Here is a 26,936-nt window from a genome sequence, read left to right as displayed (position 1 = left end):
CTTGGGGTCAGTTGGTCCCACCAACCCAAAGGGAAGATGTTGTCTATTCCGGGCTACTCTAGTCGATGTGGAAATTGGAGCTTCAGCACTGCAGCAGGGCTTCACCGGGCAAACCAACGGTCCAGGAGGTGCAGCAAGCTGCTTTTCCAGTTTCTTCCTCCGTCCAGTGGTCGACTCTGCCTTCATTGCAAAAGGCCTTGCCTTTTATGCAATTCTCTCCCATTCATCTGAAGCCTAGCCGTCACTCACACAGCAGGATGGGTGTCCTCCAAGGACAGGCATCCAGCCAATCACCTTTGGGTGCATTCCTGTAATCAAGGAGACTAAGTACAGGGAGTTTCGGAAACCTCTCTTGCTTCGTGCCCCTGCCAGACACGCTGGAGCCAGAGGCGGGCTTCACCAGTGAATCCTGCCAAAGACAACAAACCAAGGGACCAAACCTGGTTTGGCGTGCAGAGTAAATCTCAAGAAGGACCTTTCCAACATGAAATAGCAAAATAAAAGACGACCAGGGCCAATTTGCCAAAATGGGCTCCCATGGATGCTATACTAAGCTGCAAACGCAGCCTGCGGTTAAAACACACAATGGTAGGAAAAAGTAAACCACTGCCACCAGCCACTAATTGTAAAAAAGGATACAAACGTTACATGAGAAGTTAGACAAAGGGGATACTCTGTAACCCTTCCAGCACCCTATTGTAAGATGGTGTGTGCTGGGTCTATAAAGAGAAAAATGTAAAGTCAATTTCACTTTACTACTCTTGGAAACAATAGTTATCCAAGAGAAGGTATTTAAACTTGGCAAAAATCCAAAGGATTTCTCTGTGACACTGCACTGAGGGTGCTGTGGGTCACAATGTAAAAAGATGATGCCTATGGAGTATGTCAGACTCCAAAAACCAAAAGAAACAGTATTCAAATCAAATCAAAATGCTTGGGGGGGGGTCTCTCTCTCTCTCTCTCCAAGAGAAAAATTAAAAGTCCTAAAGTCCAGCAAAATAACTGGGGGTCTCTAAGGTAGAAGGGAATTCGCACATTTCTGAGAATTCTCCCTAACACATAGGTTCAGAAAGGGGTCTATAGGGAGTTAGGGCAGCCAAAGTCAAGGTGCCAAGTCAAAGTTCTGATGCACTCTTCTTAGAACATTGATTTAAAATAGTTGGTAGTTAATTAGAAAAATCACAGAAGCTCAAGAGGAGCCACCTTGAAGAAGCACAAGCTGGGAGGCCAGTGCAAGTGAGTTGAGGTCAACTAAAAAGGGTTTAAAATAGTACTCCCCAAGCTAGGAAGCACCACAATTGGCAAAAGGTAGAATGACCCCAAACCCCACAGTATCAGAGAACTGAAGAATTGGTTCCAGCTGGATGTCTTTCTGTTGCAGACTCTTGTTCCTCGTCCTTGGTTGTGGTGACAGAAGGGAGGATGTCTGGCGGGCTCCTGCGGCAGCACCCGAGAGAGGGACTCTGCAGCAATGGATTCTATTGACTCACTGTGTTGCCATTGTCAATTCTTGTTTTTTCTGTTACCCCATCCTCACAATGAGCCCGCGGGTGGGATGGATTTGAAATCACGAACTGCTCCCTTCGAAAGAAGAGGTGTAGGTGCTGTTTTGTCAGGATGTTAATCACCCCTCTTGTTGGAAGGAGAAAGCACTGAATGTAATGTGCAGGTGGCAGTTTAGCATCTTTCATAAATCTGTACTGAATTGAACTGGCCCTGGGGGGGGGCTTAAAAAGGATATGTTTTTAAGCCACATCCCCATGCAACGTCAATTATTCAAGTTGGCTTCAGTTCATTTGATTTCAATGCAAAAAAAAACAGCAGAACCAGTACAGCCAAGTTCAGAAAGCTTCAGCGGACCTGGTTTTTCTAGTCTTTAACTTTTTTTTTGTTTTCTGCACTGAATATTTGAGCTTCAATTAGCAAGAATGAATCCTCTAAACCTACGAACAATATGCGATTTTCTCTCTTTGGCAAAGCCACACTCGTGGAGGCTGGAACAAAATTAAAGATAAATAGCTATAGTCTGTCAAACACACCAAGGGGCCAATCGGTAAATGGTTACCTAACCAAATGTCTAACGCTTGAAATATCACCACAGCTTATTAACTCCCTGAAATCCTGCATTTTCCATTGTTATATCTGAAAAGCAGTGTGACTGGACCCTAATCTTTTAAACAATAGGCACTAACTTTTTAGTAACCGTAGACAGTGATTGTGTGCATTTCTTTTCTCTGTTAGGGAGAATTCTCAGAAATTTGCTAATTCCCTCCACCTTGGAGACCTCCAGCAACTTTGCTGGATTTTGAGGACTTGATTTTTTTTACCTGCAGTGTGTGTGGCCCTTTTTTCCCCCACTCTCGTATTTTAATGTGAGTTTTGTACACTTTCTTTCGGTTTTGGAGTCTGACAAACTCCATAGGCATCATCAATTACATTGGGTCACAGTGCAGTTGCCCAGGGAAGTCTTTCAGATTTCCCAAAGGTTTCAATACCTTCTCTTGGTTAAACTACTGTTTCCAAGAGCAGTAAAATGAAATTAACTTTACTTACCTTTGTAACTTTCTAGACCCAGTAGACACTATCTTACAATAGGGTGCTAGAGGGGTTACCTAGTATCCCCCTTGTCTAGCTTTTCATGTAACATTTTTTATGCTACCCTTTTCTCACTGAATGGCTGGTGGCAGTGGTTTCGTTTTAACTACCATGGTGTGCATTTACCGCAGGCTGCGTAAGATTGTGTGTGCAAAGTCAATTTCACTTTACTGCTCTTGGAAACAGTTATCCAAGAGAAGGTATTTAAACCTTAGCAGAAATCCAAAGAATTTCTCTATGACAGGGCACTGAGGGTGCTATGTGTCACTATGTAAAAATTAAGTTATTCACTGTAGTGGCTAACGTACTCTTAGTCGATAGTCCCCTTTCCTCCATACTGCATGGGCGTCCCTTGCTAGGGACAGGAGACGGAACCCTTTTCACCACAAAAACCTTCTTCGCCTTTAAATTTAGAGGCGCGGCTCAGGGAGCATGTGCTCCCCTGACTCCGCCCACCGGCGCCACTCCTCAGTCCCCAATGAGGCGTAGAAAATATTAATACCGCCTAATGACAGTATTATTAGGGGGGAGGATGGTGGGACGTATGGAGGAAAGTGGACTATGGACCAAGAGTACATTAGTCACTACGGCAAGTAACTATTAATTACTCTTACGTCCCCGTCCCCTTTCCTCCACACTGCATGGGCGATTACAACTGAATGTAGCCCCAGGGTGGAGCGGTGACCCTCGAGTTCCTTAGAACCGCCTGCCCAAAAGCCGCGTCTGACTTAGAGCCGGCGTCCAAACAGTAGTGCTTCCAGAAAGCCAAAGGGGTGGCCCAGGTGGCTGCCCTGCTAATAACCTGCCACGGTACCTGCCTCTGGAATGCGACCGCCATGGCCTTGGCTTTGACAGCGTGGGTGTGCATGTTGACTGACAGCGGTTTGTGCTGCCCCTCATAGGCCTTCTTGATGACAGCAACCATCCATTTTGTGATAGAGGCCTTGGATGCCGGATAACCGGGCCTTGAACCACTGAATCTAACAAATTGAGCATCCGACTTGCGGAAGCTCTTGGTCCTGTCCAGACAGAATTTCAGAGTGCATCTGACATCCAGACAGTGCAAGAGTCTTTGTGCATCGTCCTTAGGATCAGCAAAGAAGGTAGCTAGCACTAGCTCTTCATTTAGATGGAAAGAAGAGGCTACTTGAGGAGGAGCCGACAGCCGGCGAGTTCAGGATTGAGTGGCACGTGGTGCCGGGGATGAAGTGGGCTCAGCTAAAGAGGTGCTGGTGATACACTTGGGAGGGAACGACCTGACCAGCCTGGGGAGGGGGGTTTTGTTGGACATTACGAGCTCATTGCAGGAAATTCTCAGCACAGTTTGGCGAAACGGAGATCGTGTGGTCGGAGGTAATGCCCAAGGCAGAATGGAGAGGGGCCGAGAACCATTCAGCAGTCGAAAAATCAAGGAGGAATCTGAATAGGGCCGTGGCAAAATTTTGCAGGGGCAGAGGCTTTCATCAAATCAGGTATGGCCTGATCAACAGGAAAACCCCCAAATACTTTCTGAAAGATGGGGTGCACCTGTCTGCAATGGGAATGGAGCTCTTTTTCTGGAACATTTGTATCAAGTTGCTGGAGCTGTGAAAAGGAGACAGGAAGAAGGGGAGCCACGGTGGGCGGTAACCCACCTAGTGGCGTGGCGGTGTTTGGGCGACCAAGCACAAATGATAGACTCCGGATGAGCCAGAAGGGAACTGGAATGGGTCTTCGCTCTTCCGGACCAGCGCCTCTTGGGGGCCAAACGGCGGGAGCGTCTGGTGGTAACAACTAAGGGTCAGCTTCCCCCAAAAGAAACAGCGCTATCCCCACCCACAGACACCTGCATTGGCATAGGCTCAGGTACAAAGGGTCAGGGGAGTTGGGGGCCTACTAAGGAAACTATACAAAGGTATAGGGGGAAGCAGGTGAAATCCGACACAGAGCAAGTGCCACACTTGCAGACTGAAGTTCACAAATGTGTACGAATAATTATGTTATCGAAATAAAAACTGCGGCCAAGTTTGCCATATGAAAATACTGTGTCATGCCAATTCATTGCTTGGAAAGAAATAAAGCACAGCGAAGGAGCATGCGCAGAGGTACTAGCGGCAATAGGAGCAAATGGGCAAATGCAGGGTTTACCAGATTGACAAAAAGAAGAGAAAAAGACAGAAGAAACATCCGGGGAAGAGCGCGTGGTATTGCATGGCCAAAGCCAAACCCCGGAGTGCTGGTGATTTGGGCCCGTTACTGTCGACGCGGAACAGGGGACTGAGGAGTGGCAGCGGTGGGCGGTGTTGGGAAGAATTCTCAAAATGTGCTAATTACTCTCTACCTTAGAGTCCTCCAGCTCTTTTGCTAAACTTTGGGGCTTTGAACTTTTTAATTCGGTTTGTTTTCTGTGTTTATATCAATTGGTTATGGAGTTTTAAACAACTCCATAGGCATCTTTTTTATTTGTGTCACAGCACCTTCAATGCAGTGACACAGGGATGTCTTTTAGTCTTCCAAAAGGTTTAAATACCTTCTCTGGGATAAACTACTGTTTCACAGAGAATGTAAGGTTAAATTATCTTCACGAGTCTTTTTAAATTCCTAGACCCAGCACACCCTTATCTTCCTATAGAGTGCTGGAGGAGTTACCTAGTATCCCCTGTGTCTATAAACTCATGCAGCAGTCAAATGCTACCCTTTCCTATCGAAATGGCTGGTGGCAGTGCTTTTACAATGATCTACCATGATTTTTCCCGACCGCGAACACCTGTAGTTAAAAATCACGGGGGTAATGTTTTTCAAGATGGCGCCTTAAGCCCCTTTGTTTAAACAGGTCCTGGTCTTTTTTCGCCATTTCTTTTTGGAAAGGTCCTTCTAGTGTTTGTCTCTGCGTGCCAAACCAGGTTTGGTCCCCTTGTTTGTATGCCTTTGGTGGGCTTCAGGACTGAAGACCGCCTCTGGCGCCTGAGTGTCTGGGGTGGGCAGGAAGTGAGGGAGGTGCCCGAAACTCCCTGTGCTTAGTCTCCTAGGAGACCCAAATGCACTCTGCCGTGCTTAGCTGGTTGTCCGGCAAGGACAGCCACCCTACTCGGTGAGTGGCAGCTCTGCTGGAATGAAAGGGAGAGAACTGTTTAAAAGGAGAGTCTCTTGGACTGGAAAGTAGAGTCGACCACTGGAACGAAAGAAACAGACGAGCTGGAAGAGGACGGCTGCTGCAACTCCTGGATCGTTGGTTTGCCCGGTGAAGCCCTGCTGCAAGTCCAAATTGCCAAGTTCATCTCGACAGAGAAGCCCCTTCAAGGACGACTTCTTCCTTTGAGTTGGTGGGACCAAGCCACCTGGATACCATTCTCAAGGCTGGTTAGGATTAACCAGGGAGAGGGACACCAGCTTGTGGGCTCGATTTACAGCTACTGGAACTGAAGTGACTCCATTTTGTCCGCGTTTTCCGACAATCCCGTGCAGTGCAGGAGTCCCCCGACGTCCTCCCTCTTGCAGCGACAATATCCTCAAGGGAGAATCTTTTTGGCAACCATAGCCGGAGAGAACGGTAGTGATGGACGCCTCACTTACAGGGTGGGGAGCACATACAAACGATTTGCAGATCAGCGGTCGTTTGTCTCCATCAGAGTTCAAACTACACATCAACCTATTGAAGCTGAGGGCAATCAGACTAGCGCTGAAGGCTTTTCTGCCCTCTGTGCAGGGAAAGAATGTCCTGATAATAACGGACAATACAGTGTCCATGTAATACCTCAACAAAAGAGGATGAGTAGGGTCACTACCACTGTGCAGAGAGGCAATGCAGCTCTGGTTCTGGGCAATACAAGAAGGGATCTCTCTGTCGGCAGTTCACCTAGCCGGAGAGCAAAACACAGCAGCAGATGCTCTGAGCAGGCAGAGCACAGTCTCCCACGAATGGGAACTAGCTCAGGAAGTCCTTCAAAAGATCTTCGCCCTTTGGGGAACCCCTCAAGTTGATCTGTTCGCCAACAGGGTCAAACGGAAGTGCGAACTGTACTGCTCAAGGGAATTTCCTCAGAGAGGAGCTCTAGGAGACGCGTTCGTGGTGGACTGTGAATTTCTGCTCCTGTATGCGTTTCCTCCAGTCCCTGTGATCCTCAAGTAATCAGGAGGCTAAGAAGGCTCAGCAAAACCTTGATCCCAATAGCCCCTGATTGGGCCAAGAGAACGTGGTACCCCGCCCTTCTGGACATGTCCATCTGCCCTTCAATACGTCTTCCACAAAGAGAATCTGCTCTCGCAAGAGGAAGGTCGGGCTCTCGATCCAGAGGTCAAAACACTCAACCTCCACGCATGGCTTCTGAGAGGCTGAGATACAACTATTGGGACCTTCCGGATGATCTTCTGGCCGAAAGCAAAATCGCCATAACACCAGCAACTAAACCTCTGTACCGGTGTTCTTGGAACAAATTCAGTAACTGGTGCAGAGATAAGAATGTGGACCCTTTTCAGTGTAATATTCCCACAATATTGTCTTTTCTGCTATACTTGGCCAATCTGGGGCTCCAGGTTGGCACGATAAAGGGTTATTTAGCAGTGCTATCCATTTGTAAGCTCTCCTCAGAGGAAGAATCTTATTTCAAAATACCCTTGATTACACAATTCTTAAAAGGTCTTAACAATGTGTTTCCTCCAATACCTTGTCAAGTACCTGTGTGGGACTTAAACTTAGTATTACAGTTCCTCACATGCATCCCGTTTGAGCCTTTACATTCTTGTCCGTTAAGGCTCCTTACTTTAAAAACCATACTTCTATTGGCGATTACATCAGCCAGCAGGATGAGTGAGTTGCAGGCACTTTCTAGCAGACCCTCCTCACACTGTCTTTTACAAAGAAAAGGTTGTTCTTGGAGTCAAACCTTTTTTGCAAAAAAATGGTCTCGGATGTTCACCAGTCACTAAAAATAACACTGCCTGCTTTTTACCCTCCCCCTCATGCAAGAAAGGAGGAGGAGGAGGAGGATAGACTGCATAGATTAGACCCTAGGAGGGCTCTCAGTTTCTATATTTCAAGACTGGCAAAATTACGTCAGTGTGACCAACTCTTTTTGGGATACACTCGCCGTAAATTGGGGCTGGCTGTGACTAAGCAAACATTGTCCAGATGGATAATTTTGGCTATAACTGAATGTATAGATTGGCTGGGAAAGATCCTCCAGATGGGCTGAGAGCTCATTCAACCAGGGGCATGGAGACTTCAACAGCACTTCAAAGGGGTGTCCTAGCGCAAGGTAATTGTGCAGCAGCCACCTGGACATCCATGTCCACATTTATAAAACACTATGTCCTAGATTCGACTTCTTCACAGGGAGGTCTCTTTGCTAAATCAGTACTTCATTCGGTACATGATTGATATCTCTGGTTCCATGTCATTTTGTCGCCTGCAATTTAATCTCCTGTCATTTTGACGTGTACATTCCAACGAAAATGTTAATCTTTTTTAATTTTTTAGGAGGGGGGGTTAACCCCACAAGCTCCACTCCCACACTCATTTTTGGCTATTGAAAACCCGCCCAAACCCTCATCTGCCCTTTCCCACCTTTCCCTAAAACACTCAATGAGCATATACGTTGTAATATGCAAGTTAAAATGCCAGGGGATGAAAATGCAGGCGATGAAATGACATCGTACCAATATCTCTGTAGTCCCTCCTCCAATACAAAACTGCTTTGGGAGTCTAAGATGAGGCATACGTGGGAGGACACAATCCATTCGAAATGAGAATTCACCCAATCTATACCTTAAAACATCACCTGAAATCCTAGTCAATCTATATCATTGACCTCGTACTTCATCCATTCACTTCAAATACTGTCATACATACATACATACATACATGTCCCCTTGTTAGCTCTTACAAAATTCTACTCACATGGACGTGTTTATCCGAGTGTCCTCTGTTACGAAGTCCCAATACTGGCCTGCCTTTCTCTCGGGAGCCACTCCCCGCTTCAGTATTTCTTTTAAAATGGCTCCTACTAAAACTGCTCAGGAAACACATGTTTTTTTTATTTGGGGGACCGGTCACTGTAGAGGGGCGCGACTCCTTCCTGGTGACTAGGCCTGGGCCTTCGCAAAATACGGGGGAAAACTGGTATCATGTCGGGAAAGTCACCACTTGTAAGGGTGCCCCTTTATTACACTCACACCAGAGGAAATACACCCCTCTAGGGGAATAAGGCCAAAAAGCGATCTTGTAAGGACAAGTTTAATCTTACAAAAATGAGAATGGTTGCAAAGGACTCTGCTGCCTGCACCGTCTTCTCTTGTGCCTCTTCTGTTCCTTCCTGACAAAGTGGTGCCAAGCAGGGATTTATATAGTCTTGGCTTACTGCGGCGGCGTCACTGGATATGGACCATAGCTTCATCCCAAACCGTCCTTCCATAATAAGGATGCTCCAAAGCCTTTTCTTCATTGTCAGCGGTTTTTGTCAGAGCATGCTGCTCTACATTTTGCTACCTTATTCAGAAACACACTGCAGCCCTGCAGACTTTTACAAACCTTGAGGCGTAGCCCAAGGAAACTAAACATTAGTATAACTAATTTGCATTAATTCTGTCCATATTGCACTCCGTCTGCTAATGTTAACTGTGCCTTTTATTCTGATGCACCTTATTTTCATAATCTGCCCCATTCTGCATTTTATTCACAGAACATGTAAATCCCATTTTTAGTCTGTATGGGCCCTAGACGGACAGTAAACAGCTGGTGAGTCAATGTGCTGCCAGTGCTTGGACATAGTGACGAAACACTGCGGAAGTGCCTGCAGTTCATTTTTAGCACAGGCCACATTTCTTCTGGGACAGAGGGGAGAATTTGACAGCACTAAGATTTTAGAATGCCTAGGATCTGACATTACAAATCTATCCAGCTAATAGTTAATTGTGCCTTATGTTTAAACAATAACTACCTTCTTCAGTGCCTGCCCATGTCTGTGTATGTGATTATATTAGCATTAGAGCCTTCCCAGTGCCCCCCCCCAGTCCATTATAGCGCCTAAAAGAGGTCTTGCCTAACTGTAAAGGGCTTCGGGGTGCAAGAGGACCCTGGTTCCTTCCCAACACTACCACCTTGTGTAGAACAGACCTGTACCAAAAGGTGGGTTACAGAATACAAATCAGATAAGTGTTGTGTAGTCTCACACAGGGTTACTACACCAATTATTTCCCAACACGTTCCAAACACAAAGCACATTGCGGCCATACAAATGGGGAAAGGGCGCTATATAAATGACTTCAAATACAATACATACCTTGGATATTCACCCTTCCACCTCACCAACCTCACCCATTTCCACCCAGTGTCTGATCCCTGTGTGCATAGAAAGCCTGCTCATTCAGCCATCCGTGTGGATCCCTACCGTGTAGGAGGAGATTGTTTTCAGCCAGTCGTCATACAGATTGAACAGAACCATCTGGGGCTCAGTGGCCTTCAATATCAAGTCTCCAAACTTCTCCACCTTCAAGCAGGCCTGGAATGGCAGCTGCAGCTCAGACCCCTTAATGACAATGTTGGGGAAATCCAGCAAATGTACCTTGGAATTGGAAGAATAAAGAAGACAATTAAACAAGGCCCTTTCTTTTGTCCAACCGCATGACCGTGACTATTCCAGTCTTGCCACTGGCAAGAGTACGGTCACATTCCCTTAGAGCCACACATAGCTGAGTATTTTGCGCAACCGGATTCCCAGCCCCTACTGCAAACGGACAGGCTACCACAAGGAAAGCAAATAGCACTCTTAAGGCTAAAGGCACAGGCAGGATAGGCATAAAGGTTGACTCTTACCTCCAGCGGGTCCAGCATTCCCTTCCTGGTGACAATGATCTGCTTTGGCTGCTCCTCTACAGGGAGGGATCGAATTAAGGCAGCAACTTCCTCTGCAGTCTTCCACTTGGCTAGCTGCGAAAAATAAATGTACGCAGGTTACAAGGACAAGAGTGATGGAGAGCGCACACAGAGTCATCCTGAGTTTGATCACAGCCACTTCATTCCCAGGAGATTGTGCAATCCAAACCTACAGCAATAATCCTCAATCCAAGATATCAAGCAAACCTGGAATGTTTTTTTTAAATAGTTTGGCCAACTTCAAAGCACGTGTACCCAAATACTGGGTTCAAAAGTGCAGCCTTTTCTTATAGTAAGCTGAAAAGATGAAATGGAGCACTGCTATCCCAACCCCCTTTTCTCAACCAAACACTGGCCTTCACATCGGTTTTCTCCATGCAGGGTCGTGTCACTAAATTCACCCAATTGCTACAAACCGATGAGCAGCATGACAGTATTTACTGACCAATGCAGTATGCAGAACAGGACAGAATCAGCTGATTTTAATAAATAATTGTTCTCGCAGCCAGTTATGGCCTTTTTATTTTATTGCCCCCTTTGGACAATTAGTATAAGAAACCAGACGACATTATCCTTACAATTCTGCTTAATGACTTGATGAGAAAAAGTTACTTTAAAGTCAGAGGAGACCATTGCAAACAAACCCAATACCAGCTTGTTTCAGAAGATAATTTTATGGGTTCAGGTAAGTGCGGAGAGATAAAACACAAATAAATGTTAGCATGAAAACCCATAGAGCCACAATATCCTTTGTGAAGCTGCTGGAATGAATAAGATTCATCAGTTAATATACTCTTAACTACCCGTTCTACGGGCTATACCAGGGGGTAATGGCCAGGCAGCCTGCGTTAAAGGCCAGAGCGAAGCCCAAGGTGCCAATATAAAATGAGGTTGGGACGACGATGGCATCATTTTCCTCATTTCTCTTTTGATCCCCTTTTATGTCAAGTCCATCCCCAACCCCTCTTGCTGGTTATGTAACACAAGGAGGTGAATCCGACAACCACAGATGACTTGGAAAGCCGAAGCTGCCTTTATCGTGGTTCAAAACTGCTCTTTCCTTTTTTCAGGCTGAGGTTTGCATTCAAGAAGTTGTCGGCCATATAAACTTTATACGTTTCTGAATGGTAATAGAGCTGTCTTTGACAGTGTTGAAACAATTACTATTTTGGAGATTTGAGGCCCATTTTTAGGGCCCCTCAAACTGCCCCACCCACTTCTTTTTTTGTATCTCTGACCTATGTTTGGTTGCGAGTGGGACTACTCATTAAGTCCCCCTGCCATTTGCTAGGGAGAATTCTAATAAATGTTTCCCAGAGAATGTAAAGTTAAATTGACTTTACTAATCTGTTTAACTTCCTAGACCCAGCACACACTATCTTACCATAGAGTGCTGGAGGGGTTACCTAGTATCCCCTATGTCTAGAAACTCATGGAGAAGACCCCTGCTATCCTTTCCTCTCAAAAAGGCTGGTGGCAGTGGTTTTACAACGAGCTACCATGATTTTCCCCGACCGCGAACACCGGTAACTAAAAGTCGCAGGAGCCATGTTTTTCAGATGGTGCGTAATCCCCCTTTATTTAAACAGGTCCCATTCTTGTTTTTTTGCCATTTCTTTTCGGAAAGGTCCTTCTAGAGTTTGTCTCTGTGCTACAAACCAGGTTTGGTGCCTTTGTTTCTATGCCTTTGGCGGGCTTCAGGACTGAAAACCGCCTCTTGCGCCTGAGTGTTTGGGATGGGCAGGAAGTGAGGGAGGTGCCTGAAATTCCCTGTGCTTAGTCTCCTAAGAGACCCAAATGCACTCTTGCGTGATTGGCTGTCTGACTGTCCGGCAAGGACAGCCACCCTGCTGGGTGAGTTGCAGCTAGGCTGGAATGAAAGGGAGATAATTGTTATGAGTCTCTTGGCTTGGAAGGCATAGTCGACCACTGGAACGAAAGAACCGAAGACAAGCTGGAAGAGAACGGCTGCTGCAACTACTGGACCGTTGGTTTGCCCGGTGGGACCCTGCTGCAGGTCCGAATTGCCACGTTCACCTCGAAAGAGAAGCCCTTCAAGGCCGACTTCTACCTTTGAGTTGGTAGGACCAATCAACTCGTAAGCCACCTGGATACCATTCTCGGAGCTTGTTAGGATTAACTAGGCAGAAGGACACCAGCTTGTGTGCTTCAAGACAGCTACCGGAATCGAAGATCTGCCAGTTTGCGAGCTTAGTGACCAGTTACTGTGCAGGAGTCCCCCAACGTCCTCCCTCTTGTCCCCATGACTGAGGCTCAGGAACAACAAGATCTGCAGGAACTGCCAGGAACATAAGTCTTCAGCTGCATCCTTTTCTTCAATATAAAGTACTGTGAAAACCCGACCGAGAGAACTTACCACTCACCGTGAAGGTTTGTGGAACTTTGGCAACTTGCAGGGCTAGTCAGCTTGTGACCCCGACATATGAACCTTTCTTCTGTGAACTACATCCAAGAACTGTGGGAAAGACTGTTCCGTTTTAATACCAGAACCGTTTTTACCTATACAAGACTCTAGACCACAGACCTTGGCCTACCTATTGCATTGAATCAACTCCTCTGGTGAACTCAAACTATTTACACTGTTTTAAAGTAACTATTATTCTTTTTATTAGCTTATGCTTTTTTGCTCCTACTTCAAACTCTCCGAATGCCATTTTGCTCCTCTTTCAAAGTAGCTTAAATGTTTCAGAACCAGTTAGTGTAAAGTATTGTAGTATATGTTCGTGTGATATTGGTTGCCTCCTTTTAGTGAATGTTTTCTAAATGACTGTGTAATAAATTAAGAAGGGTTTCACCAAGAAACCTTCAGTTTAAGTGTCTATCTGAATATTTGCGATTGTAGACCTCTGTGTAACATCATTACAAGCTCACATTCCCTCTAAAGATAAGCATGGCTGCTCGGCTCACTACCAAAAACTGTGTGGTACAGACTTATACCAAAGGTTGGTTTTGCTTACACCTGTAGTCTTAGTTGCGAGTAGTGATCCCAGAGGGTATTGCATACAAACTTTGCTTAACACCATTTCAACCAGTTTTCCTTCGCTTAAGGTATATGGTCCTGGGTCGCCCATAAGACTGCCAGTTCCAGGAATGCATCTCAAGCACCCCCCCTTTTACTCTAGGGTGATTTTATCATTCAATATTAGCTTTAGGGAGTAGGCTGGTTGCTGCTGTACTTTAGATTTACAAGCCATTTTACCACACTGGCAGCCAGATGTAACTTTCTGGTAGTCATTGTGGAAACCAATGTATTTGTTTAGCCCTGCTCTTGTCCATATTGTACAGTAGTAGTAGTAATTGTCATTTGCATACACCTTTCACTATTGGTATGGTCCGAAAGCTCTGTAGGTTGAAGGCTCTTGGGAGACCCAAGCCAGGGAATGGGAGATTTGTCAGGAGTTTAGAATGTGTTTGTGCATTTTAGCTAGCGAGAAATTGGGTAGGTGTGGCCAGGTCCCTACTAGCAACCCTTATCAGGCTGTGTCAGGACAGCTTTACTGAAATCCAACTAAGGGCTTAGTAAAACCATCGAACTGAGGCAGTACAAGACTCCACTCTTAGTATAAGGCTGTACCACCTGAGTTCAGGGTAGCGTAGACCGAGCAGCCAGGCTTATCTTACGTGGCAGAGAGGGCTGTAGAATCAGTACAAATGAAATTGTAATACAAAATGGGCCAAAGAAACACTATGTATGTAAAAATAAATGATTTATTTAAATACAAGTAGGCCCAGATAAATCTAGGGGTAAATGAGTACTAACACATATGTGATCACAATTATAAAAACACAACACTATACTTGATGGTACACAGAACAAAGTATAAACCTTATTTGGAACACCTAACAGTAGTTCTAGGGAAGTCAAAACCTTCTCATACATATTCTCTATAGGTCACACCTACTCCTGGGGAGTAAAAACCAATGGTTACTTTCACAATTACGTTCAGTAATGCAAGGGCAGTAGACCCTACCAGTTGCACAGCGACTCTCAGTACAAATCACAATCAGTCAACTGGACAATATAATTTGTGAATAGTGGCACACTTATTCCCGGTACAATAAAAACCTATAACTACTTTTGTGATAAGTTATATTAGGTGAGTAAATCCGAAGGATGTAATATTCAATTGCAGGTTCTTTTGAGATCAGTGACTCTTGTAACTTAATTTTGGATGGCACACAGCTAACTCAAGTTAAGTAAAACCCAAATACTTTAAGCTCACAATGAAGCCCAGGTTAGATCTTTCCCAGCTATACAAGTAATTTATGTATGAGTTATAAGGGACAGTTAGAACTCACATACTCTTCATGTGCTAGTCTACAACAGTACAGGGAAAGCAGAACCCAGTGTTAAATTTACCAACTGACTCAGTTATTCTAGGTAGGCAATAACCTAATGCAGACTTATTCTTGACACGCTAACAGCAAGTCAGGGGAAGCAAGATCCAGTTGGGGGACACTCATACAATTATCCTAACAGGACTAATCTGGTGATACCAACAGTTGGAGGACACTCATAAAATTACCATGCAGGAATAATCTGGTGAAACCAACACATTACTTTTGGGAAGAGGCACAAACTAATAACTGGAAAGTAATATACCTTCACTTCTACTTTCTTTTAGAATGGCAAAACGGTTTCTAAGGAAAGAAAGATGTTAACCATACTTTTGAGAATAGTGCATCACACATCCAAGGTAAGTAAGAACTTTAAGGGTTCACTCAGAGTTAGTTACCAACCAACTATTTATAAGCAAGTAACTTTTAAACACTTATTTTCTATTCTAGGCAAAAGGCCCAATCACTTAAAAGTATTTCCCTTATTCTTGGAGAATGAGTGTTCTAAGTGGCAGAAGAGGGGTCACTATGGACTAGTGACCAACAGACCGTGTCAGAATAGGTTCTTAAGTAGCAAAAGTAAGAGTTCCTTAGGAAGGCTGGGCAAACAGGTGAGTACTTTACTTCTAGAGGTAGAAGAGGGTCCAGGGGCATCGCAGAAGACACCATAGCAGCAGCGCAAGTTCACAGCAACGCGTGGGATGGCTCACAATTCAGGTATTGAGTCGATTGTGTCTGGTTAGGTATATATTTGGGGTAGTGCTCTTATGGAGCACTACAGCAATCTCAGCCTCCTGGCAATAGGATCCAACCTTTGGTATAAGTCTGAACTACACAGGTTAGTAGCGCAGTGGAGCAGCCAGGCTTATCTCAAGAGGGGTCAATGTGAGCAGTAGAGTGGTTACACAAAGATTCACAGTGACAAGAATTCAAATAAACACTTAAACTCAAGGTTTCTTGATAAAAACAATTCTTTATTTACTGGTCATTTATATAAGCCTTCTTTAGAATGGAGCAATATTATAGTAACACAAATACCTCCAAAATGCACACTTTCTAAATCAGCAAGCACCCATTGGGGATGCCACACAGACACTGTCTACACCCTCAGGTGACATCAATCGTTAGGACACTGTGGACATTGATATGTTACTGTTAGCATTTAGAATGACACAGATGTGGCAAAGAAAAGGTTACTGAGAGCAAACAAGGAATCACAATTATTCTTAAGCAGTCAAATACTTTTCAAACCTCCCCAATGTCAGAGGAGAGAAGAGTCTTTCAGTGGAAACCGGCTAGGCCAAAGTCAATAGGCAAAAGTCTATGTAGCTGAAGCACTTCTTGCAAGTAAGTAGAAAAGTCTTTGCACAATGTTTTAGAAGTCTTTAGTGAAGAAGAAGAATCAATGTAGGGCCACAAGCTGTTAGGCTTGTGAAGGGTAGAAACAAAACAAGAGGTAAGATCTCTTAGACTTTACAGTACCTTTGGTTAGAAGAAAAGCAGTAGATGAATTCTGTTCCTGTACAGCTCTGCAGATCCTGGTGTTCCTGGGCCTCAGTCGTGGGGACAAGAGGGAGGACTTCTGGGGACTCCTGCACTGCAATGGGACAGTTACCGACAGCAACCCGCTATCTTCCAACAAGTGGCAATTCGGTGTTTCAGCTCCTCGCCTCTACCGCAAACCGCACCACCGAGGTTTCTGGATGTCGAGACAGACTTTCCTTGCATTGGGGGGTCCAGCACTCTGTTGAGGTGGCCCAGGCTCGTTCAGTCCTGCTTCCTGGGAGTCCGGAGGTTCTTCCTGGAATCTCTTGGCCAGCTTAAAACCAACTCACACAAACTGGTGTTCGTCTACCTGGTGTCGGGGTTCCAGCAGCAACTCTGTGGAATTTCACCCAGCTTCGAGAGCGATGTCCAGGTGGCTTACTTTTGAGTTGATTGGTCCCACCAACTCAAAGGGAGAAGTCGTCCTTGCAGGGGCTTCTTTGTCAATGCAAATTTGGAGTTTCAGCACAGCAGCAGGGTTTTACTGGGCAAACCAACGGTCCAGGAGTTGCAGCAGGCGTCCTTCAAGTTCTTCGGATTCCTTCGTCCAATGTTCGACTCTGCCTTCCAAGCCAAAAAGGCTCGCTTTTTAAGCAAGTTTCTCCCATTCATTCCAGCGTGGCTGTCAATCACCCAGCAGGGTGGCTGTCCTTGCCGGACAGCCAGCCGGCCAATCAACAAGGGGTCCATTCTTGTCTCCTAGGAGATAAAGCAGTGAGTTTCGGGCACCTCCCTCACTTCCTGCCCCGACAAGAAACCCTGGAGCCCGAGGCGGGCTTCACTCGTTAATCCCACCAAAGACAAAACGAACAAAGACCAAACCTGGTTTGGCACGCAAAGTAAATCTCAAGAAAGACCTTTCCACAAAGAAATAGCGAAAAAAGAAGACCAGGGCCATTTTGACAAAAATGGCAGCCAAGGGTGCTTTACAGCAGCTGTGAACGCAGCACGCATTAAAGACACAGCACAGTAGTTAAAAGTAAACCACTGTCACCAGCCATTCATCAGGTAAAGGGTTACAAAATTGTTACACAAGAAGCTAGACAAAGGGGATACTAGGTAACCCCTCCAGCACCCTGTTGTATGATAGTGTATGCTGGGTCTAGAAATGGTAAGTTACTCCCACTAGTGACTAACGTACTCTTTGTCCATAGTCCATTTCCTCCATACTGTATGGGCGTTCCCTGCGAGAGACGGAATACAGAACCCTTTTCACCAGAAAAACCTTCTTCCCCTTTAAATTTAGAAGCATGGAGGCGCGGCCCTGGGAGCATGTGCTGCTCTGACTCCGCCCTCCGGTGCCACACCTCAGTCCCCACAGACGCGTCAACAATAGATTTAACATTGCCTCATGACACCAGTATTGACAGTATTATTAAAGGGGTGGGTGGTGGGAGGTATGGAGGAACGGGGACTATGGACTAAGAGTATGTTAGTCACTACGGTGAGTAACTTCTAATTACTCTCATGTCCTGTCCCATTTCCTCCATACTGTATGGGAGATTCCAACTTAACGTAGCCCCAGGGTGGAGAGGAGACCCTCCTTAAGCAAATAGGTTCCAGAAAACCGCCTGTCCGAAAGCTGCATCTGACCTGAAGCCGGCATCCCAACAGTAATGCTTGCAGAAAGCCGAGGGAGTGGCCCACGTGGCCGCCCTGCTTATGACTTGCCAAGGGACATGGCGCTGGAATGCGATGGCCGTTGCCTTGGCCCCGACTGCGTGGGCGTGCATGTTAGCCGGTAGCGGCTTGTGCTGGCCCTCGTAAGATTCCTTGATGGCCGAGATCATCCAGCAGGATATGGAGGTCTTGGAGGCCTGGTCTTGCACCTCCGAAAGTGACAAACAGGGTGTCTAACTTGCGGAAGCCCTTGGTCCTGTCCAAGTAGAATTTCAGGCTACGCCAGACTTCCAGGCAGTGCAGAACTCTGTGCCTCATCTTTGGGATCACCGAAAATGTAGGAAGGACTATTTCCTTGTTCAAGTGGAACGCTGACGGTACCTTAGATAGAAAAGCCGGGTGTGTCCCAAGGACCACCTTCTCCTTGTGAAAGGTAGTATATGGTTCTGAGGCGACCATCACCTGGATCTCGCTGACTCTGCGAGCCGAGGTGAGGCAGACTAGTAAGGCCGTGTTGATGGTGACCAGCCCGATGTCCACTGACACCATTGGTTCGAATGGCTTGGGCGCCCGGGCGCCCAAGACTAGGTTAAGGTCCCACATGGGGTGTGTGGCCTCTTGATGGGAGGGTAGAGACTTGCTAACCCTGTCAAATGTCTCTTGACAATCGGATTGGAAGAGGAGAAGACTCCCTCCTCAGAGTTCATCTAAGCCCCGATGGCTGCGAGGTAAGAGCGGCAGGTGTCCACATACACGTCCGAGTGGGCAAGGTGCGCCTAGAAGGAGAGCACGTCTTCCAACGTACAAACCAGGGAGTTGATCTACTAGGAGTCTGCCCAGTGGCAGAACCTGGTCCATTTACTTTTATACTGGGCCCTGGTAGCCTTGCTCCTTGCGCCCTGAATGATCTACAGATTTGGCTGGGAGAGGCGGATATGCCTTAGCGTTACCTGCTCAGGAACCACACTGTGAGGGCTAGTTTCTGTGGGGTGGGGTGGATGACAATGCCAACCTGCTGTGCCAGCAGATTTGCCAGGCCCGTAGGAAGGTGGATTGGAGGCCTCTCAGAGGCTGATCAGCTCCGAGAACCATGGCCTGAATGGCCACCACGGAGCTATTAGAATGTTGTTGAGCCGGTGAGACTCCTTGATCTTGCAGATCAGATCACTCTGTGAATCAGCGGAGTGGGCGGGAAGGCATACAATGCCATACCATTCCACTGAATCCGGAATGCATCGCCCAGGGAGACGGGCCCCGAACCTGCCAGGAGGTTAACTGAGGGCACTTCCTTTTGTGCCAGGTGACGAAGAGCTACACCTGGGGAAGACCCCATCTGTTGAAGATCTCCTGAATAACGAGGTAGTTTAGCTGCCCCCTCAGTTGTCTGCTTCCAACCTTCTGAGCTTGCCAGCCTCCAGGTTGGACTCTCCAGGAAGGTGGACCGCTGTGAGGTAGATGTCATTTTCCAGGGCCCACTCCCACATGTTGATTGCCAATTGGCACTGTGGAGGGGATCTGGTGCCTCCCTGCTTTTTGACGTCGAACATGCTGGTCGAGTTGTATGTCTGGATGAGGACAACCTTGCCCCTGAGCAGTGGAAGGAAAGCTCTGAGCGCTAGCCAGATGGCATTCAGCTCCAGCCAATTGATGTGGTACTCCTGCTCCTGTCGGGTCCAAGTGCGGTGGACCGAGAGATCGTCCACGGTGCCTCCCCAGCCCTCCAGCGAGGAGTCCATGGTAATGGTGACCTGCGGGGTGGGAGGCCTGAAGGGCTTGCACGTTCGCAGGTTGGAATCCCTGGACCACCATGTAAGGTCCGGGTGGAGAGATGGAGGAACCTTGATCATCTCTGATTGAGAGCCCTGCTCCCGGTTCCATGATGCTGCGAAGTGCAGCTCTATCCTCCTCATCCTGAGTCTTGTGTGGCGGACGGCTAGTAGGACCACTGCCAAGAGACCCAGGAGATGTTGGTACCACTAGGCCTAGGTTGCCTCTCTGCTGAGGCAGTGAGTAGTGGCCCTCTTGATGGCTGTGATCTTGTCCTCCGATGGAAACACCTTCTCGGAGCACGTTTTCCAGATGAGGCCCAAGGTTGTCAGTCTGCATGGGCTGCAGCTGGGACTTCGAGATTGAGCAAGAAGCCCAGATTATGCAGTGTGTTCATAAGAGCCTGGGAAGAGTGGTGAACCACTTCCAGAGATGTAGCCCCGACTAGCCAGTCGTCTAGGTAGATATGGAGGCCCTGAGCCTGTAGGAGAGCAGCCACCGAATTCACGAGCCTGGTAAAGACCCTGGGGGCCGAATTGAGGCCAAAAGGAAGGACCTTGTACTGGAAATGGTAGCCCATGATCCTGAACCGGATGAAAGAACGATGGGCTGCCAAATCAGGACATGTAGATATGCGTCCTTCAGATCCAGGGAGAACATCTAGTCTCCCCTGCACAGCGTCTCCACAATAAAATCTGGCGTAACCATCTTGAATTTTTGTAGGGGTAAGGAGAGGCTCAGGGTGGAAAGGTCCAGCACAACTCTCAGGCCCGCCTGGTTCTTTTTCTGAATGGCAAAAATCCTGGAGTAAAAGCCCAAGCCTCGCTGGGAGGCTGGGACTTCATCCACCTGGCGCTGAACGAGCGACCGAATCTCTGCCAAAAGAGTTGCTGTCCCAACTTGGAGGGGAGGAGGGAGGAGAGGCAGGGATGGGTAGACAGAAACCAGTGGAGACTACTGAGAGGATCCAGGGGTTCGCAAACTTCTGGTGGTAAAAATGTGAATGGAGAGCAAGCCAGCCCCCCACTGGAGAAAATTGGACCCGAAAGGGCGCGTCACACCTTTCCCTCTGAGGCTTTTGCGGAGGAGGACGACTGAAAAGATTCCCTTACTCCCCTCACACCCCCCCCCCCACCTCTTTGGTTGCTTGCGCCGATTTTGAGTCAGCAAGAGTTCCGGCTGCCTGGATCTCTGTTCCTGGAAGCCACGGAACCCTCCATACGTGCAGCCCTTGTGAGAGCGCTGCTATGACTGGGCATACGATTTGGGCGTGGTCTTTGTCAAAATGGTTAAAGACTTGGCCGTTTGTGAGCTGTTCTTTTTGTCCAGCTCCTCGTCCGTGGTGGAGTGGAAGAGGTCGCTCCCCTCGAACGGCAGGTCCAATATGCGTTACTGGACATCCGGATTGAATTTGGTTGCCCGGAGCCACGCCGTCCTTCTCATGTCCGTGGTTGCCAGGTGCAAGTGGATCTAGGTCACCTGGCCTAAGCCCCGCCCATCTGGTACCTTCCTGCCTGCTGCTCTTTTTCACCACTTAGCAAGCCCCACCCACCTGGTGCCTTCATTCACCATCACTGTCTTGTGGCCAATGCTGGATTTGACTTTTATGGGCTTCATTCACAGTGCGTCACTTTCTCAACTCTCATGCTGGACTTCTTTTGCATCTTGTACTCATGGTGACCCTGAATCATGCTGGTCCCATCTTCATTTTGTATCCTGGCTTGCAACATTATGTGTTACTACTGACTTCTGCAATTGTATTCGCTCTCCACGCTTGCTTCTCGACTCTTGTTGACTGCTTAATCTCTTTTCTCTCCTCCTTTCCCTTCTCTCTATTCCTATCTCCTCCCCTTACTTTCTTCTATGCACTTACTCTATCAGAATTGTCTCTGGACCTAAATATGATAGCAACCTCGTCTGTTTCCTTTACCGTCCCATTACTGTTTTTTTTCTTCCCCACAACCCCTCCAGCACTATATGAAATGTCGTCAGGCCTAGTATGATAGTCACTTGTTTTGTTCCTCCCCTCCCTTTCTGCACCCCTCTCCCTCACCTTTTGTTTTTCTCCGGCTCTACCAGAAATGTCGTCAGGCCTAGTACGGTAGTCGCCTGTCTGTTTCCATTTCCTTCCCACTCTCCCCCTCCCTTCCTTATCTATCTCTTAGCTCTTGCACCATCTGAAATGTCGTCAGGCCGAGTACGATAGTTAATTTCACATCCTTACTGTTCATGGCCTGTAAGAATGTGGTTGTATTTTCCCTTGTTCCCTCCCTTGCCTTGAAGCGCTTTGAAACACATTGTGTATAGGCGCTATATAAATAAACAATCAACTCATATCATATCATACAGATGGCACGGCCAGAGGTATCAATATGGGCCACAGTGGATTCCAGGATCTCCTGAGCCACTAGCTTGGCCTCAGCAAGACCCGCCTTAAAACGTGCTTGGCTGTGTGTGAGGAGTTCTGGGAGGAAGTCTGCAATCTCCTGCCATAATCTCTGGTTAGCGGCCAACAGCATGGCATCCGCGTTTGCCTGACGAAGATACAAGGATGGGTTGGAATACAGCTTCTTCCCGTACACCTCCACGGTCTTCTCCCCCTTGCCTAGCAGCGCCGCAGATGAGGAAGATGAGGATGACTGCGGTTTGGAGTAAAGTGACACAGCCGCTATCACCGAGGACTGTGGCCGAGGATGGGCAGACAGCAAGAGTGTATCCCCCTTCCATCTGCCTGCATCTCGCGTCCAAGCGTCGATTGACCGGCTGGACAGAGTGGGGCTTAAGCCAACCCTTCTTTGCCAGGGAGACTACATCCGTCTGCAGTGGAATCCCCATTTTAGCCGAGGGGAGTACTTCCGCGTGGACCCCCACTGCTGGCTGCTCTACCTCGGGTTGGGGCAGGCCTAGGTACTCCGCCAGATGTTTGTTGAAGGCTTTGGCCGATGAGCGAGTGTCTGGGTCCTCCTCGTCCGTGTCCTGGGGATCAGGGGGATCCAGCACCGGAGGAAGAGTGTTAGGAGCCGGAGGCTGAGGTGCAGAGACCGGAGCCAGAGGCTGCGGCACCGTCGGGACAATGGGCTGAGGGGCCCGAGCTGGCAATGAAGGCTGCGCCAGCATCGTAGGGAGGACCTCCCCGACAGCGTCCCTGAGGATACCCCTCCTCGGGGACGAATTCATAAACCCAAGGAATTTCAAGAAGAAGCCGCCCTCAGACTCTGAAGAGGTGGTAGGCAATATAGACCGAATCGAGGGAGGCTGCAGAGGCCGGCGCAGACACTGCCCATATGGACGCACTGAAAGCTGCCCTGCACTTATGAAGGGTAGGCTGTAGGCCACATACCTGGTTGATGCCAGTCCCACCTTGACACTCCTTCACCGAATTCGTGGAATGGCAGATGGGTGCAGATGTCTGGCTCTGCCGCCATCTTGTCGAGCTGCCTGCCACGTGCCTGCGTCTTGTAGCTCGGCTCATTGGGCCCAGCCTCCTCCAGGACTCTCGAGTGTGGATCATGAGGCCTACCCCGCTCCTCGGGCATACACTCGTGTGGTGTGGAACCTCAGCACGATAGAGCTGCATTTAGGCGCCTCCTCGGCCGAAACGCCGGTATCAGGGCGTGGCCCCTCGGGTGATGACCCGGTAAAAGAACCTTCCGGTAAAAGAACCTTCCAGTCCCTCGACACTTTCACCAAGAGGATCCGTGGATCCCTCGGCCTGTAGGCCGGTAGCTGCAGCAGCCTCGGTGTGCGCATCTGTACAAGAATCAGAGCGGTCCCTCCTGCACGGGCGAGTGCCTGGGAAGGAGTCTCCCTTGCAGGGTGCAACTGAAAATAGAGGCCCTACCTAGGGCCTGGATCGATGATAAACTAACTTCTTGAGGTCCTCTGGAGGCGACTTTGAAGAGCTTCCTCCACCCGTCTGGTCTGTTCTTCAGAGACCTGGAGGACAGTGCGTTGTACGCTGGACAAGATTGCCAACCGTGGTCTGGGCCAAGGCAACGTAGGCAGAGTGTGTGGGGGTCTGAAGTTGGAAAGAGCCCGTCACAGCCTGGGCACCTGCTATACCTGTTGGTTGTCGACATGCGCCGGGGCGGAGCGTATCTGTAATAAAAAAGAAGACAAAAAGACAGAAGTATCCACGCGTGGAATTACATGGCCAAAGCCAAACCCAGGAGCGCCGGTGAATTCGGCATGTTCCAGTTGACACGGAAAAGGGGACTGAAAGTGTAAAGTAAAGTCAATTTCACTTTACTGTTCTTGGAAACAGTAGTTACCAAGAGAAAGGTGTTTTAGCCTTTGGGTAAACCTGTAAGACTTCCCTGTAGTACTACACTGAAGGTGCTTTGTGTTACAATGTAAAAATATGCCTATGGAGTTTATCAGACTCCAAAAACCAACAGAAACAGTGTTCACATCACATTTAAATGCATGAGAGAGTGGGGGGGGAAAAAAAAAAGTCTCGCTCTCTTCAGGTAAAAATGAAAGTCCCAGAGTCCAGCAAAAGAGCTGGGGGTCTCCAAGGTAGAGAGAAATTAGCACATTTCTGAGAATTCTCCCTAACAGGTCTCACGAGGCTCTGGGTTGGGAACGTCGTTTTCGGAGTTCGCAGGTCGATTGGAAGGAAGGGCTACAGCAGGCTCCGGTTACACAGCAGACTCGCTGGTCGCTGGAAATCCTCTCAGCCGCTTTTCCTTCATCATACTCTTTGGTTTTGATTCCAGTGGTCGACTTTTCTTCAGCTTCCAGGTTCGGAGCATTTAACAGGAATGCAGCACACCTTCTGCATTCTCTACCTGCATTTTATAACAAGGGTCAGTCTGGTTGTCCAATCAGGACTGCCAGCCCCCACCACCCCCCACTGGGATTTGTCTCGGGCAAGGAGGAAGACAAAGGGCTGTGGAGTTTTACTCCTTCACTTCCTGCCTTCACAGACAGACTGGAGCCTGGGCATTGAGTCCAGGGGACTCCCGCCAAAGATGAAAATCACAAAGAAATTTCCTGACATGGATGTCAGGGGAAGGAAGGACGATGGACAAGAAACACTAAAATGGCGGTGCCTTTACTGCAGCTCTGAACACAGCCTGCAGTACAGGTGTGTTAGGCAAGATTTGATGTAGTTAACCCTATGGGAGACTAAACCGGCGTTGTCCTCTTGGTATTAGGTAACCCACTTATTGGTATAGGTCTGTACTACACAAGTTGGCAGAGTGACTGAGCAGCCAGACTTGAGGGGTACATGTGAGCTGTAGACCTTTAGCATCGAAATCCACAAATACAAGTATCCAAATAACACTTACACTCAAGGTTTTCTAGTAAAATAATTATTCATCGGTCAGTTTTAAATAAGCATTGTTTAAAAAGGGCAATTTGCAACAATATAAAATACACTTCAAAATAGGTTCTCAGAATCAAGTCACGCAAGTAGATACTCTTAGAGAGATGCTTCATACACATTTGTTTTCCAGGCGTAGCAGGTGAGTGCAGGCCCTCCAAGACCCTTCTGGGCCCAGATAACTTCCATTTGTTTTTTTAGTTATTTTTATTCTTAAGAGCCCCCAGCTCCCGATCACACCCATGACTCCCTGACCCTCTGCCTGGACTATTCCCCGTTTCCCTCTGTCCTCCCACCTCCCATCCAGCCCCTCTACCCCAATTGGCTCAATCGCCACTCTTAATTCACCTTCGCAGGGCAGCCCTCTGCCCGGGAAGGCCCTGCGGCTAAGGGCCACAAGGCAAAGGGAGGCTCCCACAGAGGCGGCTCCAATCTGTTTCAGCAGGGGAAGCCAGTGGACAGCCGTCAACCAGCAGCGACTACCAAGGGAAGGCGTGGCCAGGGTGGGGAGTAGAGCAACCACTATATCCCAAAGACCTGCCACATAGCAAACCAGGCTATTAATTCGAACCAGTGCCACAACTAGCGAGGACTAGGATTACTACCAGAGTCACATTAAGATAGTACTTTGAATATTAGCCTATGCCACACTGAGATAGTAACGTGAATATTAGCCTACATCGCACCCTAGAGAATTGTTAGTGTTGTCTTGAGTCACATCTACAGTGTGCCACTTTAAGATGGCATTGTGAATATTAGCCTGCGTCGCACACCCTGAGAATTGTTAATATTGCATTGAGTCAGACTGGCGTGTTTTATCTTGTACTCAAACTGCATTGTGAAACCTAGGCCTCTCTCCCACTATACAGGACTCTCCAATCTAGGTGTGTTCTGTCTTGTACCCAACCTGCACTGTGAAACCTAGGCCTCTCCCCCACTGCAACGAGTTTGCAGGTGAATGTTGGCCCCCCCCCCGGGCCCTGTTGGACCCCATATGTCCTTCTTGAAACCCACCGACTCCAGATTGCACTCTCCTGTCCCCGACCCTCTTCCCCTCCTTGTTTCTGTGCTTCACCTCCCAGCCCGCCCAATCCCCGATTGGGCAGTTTTGCAACACTGCTTGGCCTTGTGCCTTGGCCCCCTAGCCTGCACACCACCTTTTGCAAGGCATTCGCAGGTAAGTGTTGCCCCCCCACTCGAAGGCCCTGTTTTGAGTCCCACCACCTCCCGATCAGTGTCTGGAACCTACGCGTTTCTATTACTGCCTGCCATCCTGTGAAACCTAGGCCTTTCCCATGGTCTAGGTGGCTCGAATCTTAGTGTTGCGGCCGCTGCTTGTCATTCGGTGAAACCTAGACCTTTCTTGTAGGTGTCTCAAATCTGGGTGTTTTAACTACTGTGTGCCACTCTGCTGAAGCCTAGGCCATTCTTCTTTCGTCTAGGAGCCGGGTATCGAGGCGTTTCATTATTACTTGGCACTCACCGAATCCTAGATCCCTCCTCACCCTCTGATATACCAAATCTAAGAGTACTTTCTCTTTGTAAACCACCAGTGAAACCCAGGATGCCCACTATCTTGTCATCCCAAACCTCTAGGTATTCCATCAGTACCGAGCAAAACTGATACCTAGCCCGCCCCTCACCCAAAATCACCCAGCAGCCACTAATAGCTAGTAATTACAACCATAGTCACTACACTAGTTAACCTACACCTCATAACTCCCCTTTACCAACCAGCTAGATGACCAACGCCTAGTACTCCCATACCCCCAAGACAGCCTTCCCATACAAAGAGGAATGCCCCAACCCAACCGCTTGAAAATACAACCACCCTCTGAGCATCCAGGAATCGCAACAAAAGAGGAGAAACTC

At 47.9% G+C, this 26,936-nt stretch overlaps 1 protein-coding gene across 1 annotated transcript in view; it reads right to left on the bottom strand.

The window, feature by feature from the left end:
* The window catches only part of PRPF8 (pre-mRNA processing factor 8), a 497,675-nt gene that overhangs the window by 51,701 nt on the left and 419,038 nt on the right, over window positions 1-26,936 (bottom strand). The window contains exons 35-36 of the mRNA XM_069615406.1: window positions 10,385-10,498; window positions 9,960-10,133 (exon numbers count right to left, since the gene is read on the bottom strand). Of these exons, the coding sequence (XP_069471507.1) occupies window positions 9,960-10,133; window positions 10,385-10,498 (288 nt within the window). The remainder of the gene's footprint in view (window positions 1-9,959; window positions 10,134-10,384; window positions 10,499-26,936) is intronic.

This window comes from Ambystoma mexicanum, chromosome 9, assembly GCF_040938575.1.
Source record: "Ambystoma mexicanum isolate Mex_15411 chromosome 9, UKY_AmexF1_1, whole genome shotgun sequence".
In the NCBI taxonomy this organism is placed as follows: domain Eukaryota; kingdom Metazoa; phylum Chordata; class Amphibia; order Caudata; family Ambystomatidae; genus Ambystoma; species Ambystoma mexicanum.
Note: the sequence above shows the minus strand (reverse complement) of the source record. Positions and strands in the feature narration are given on the sequence as shown.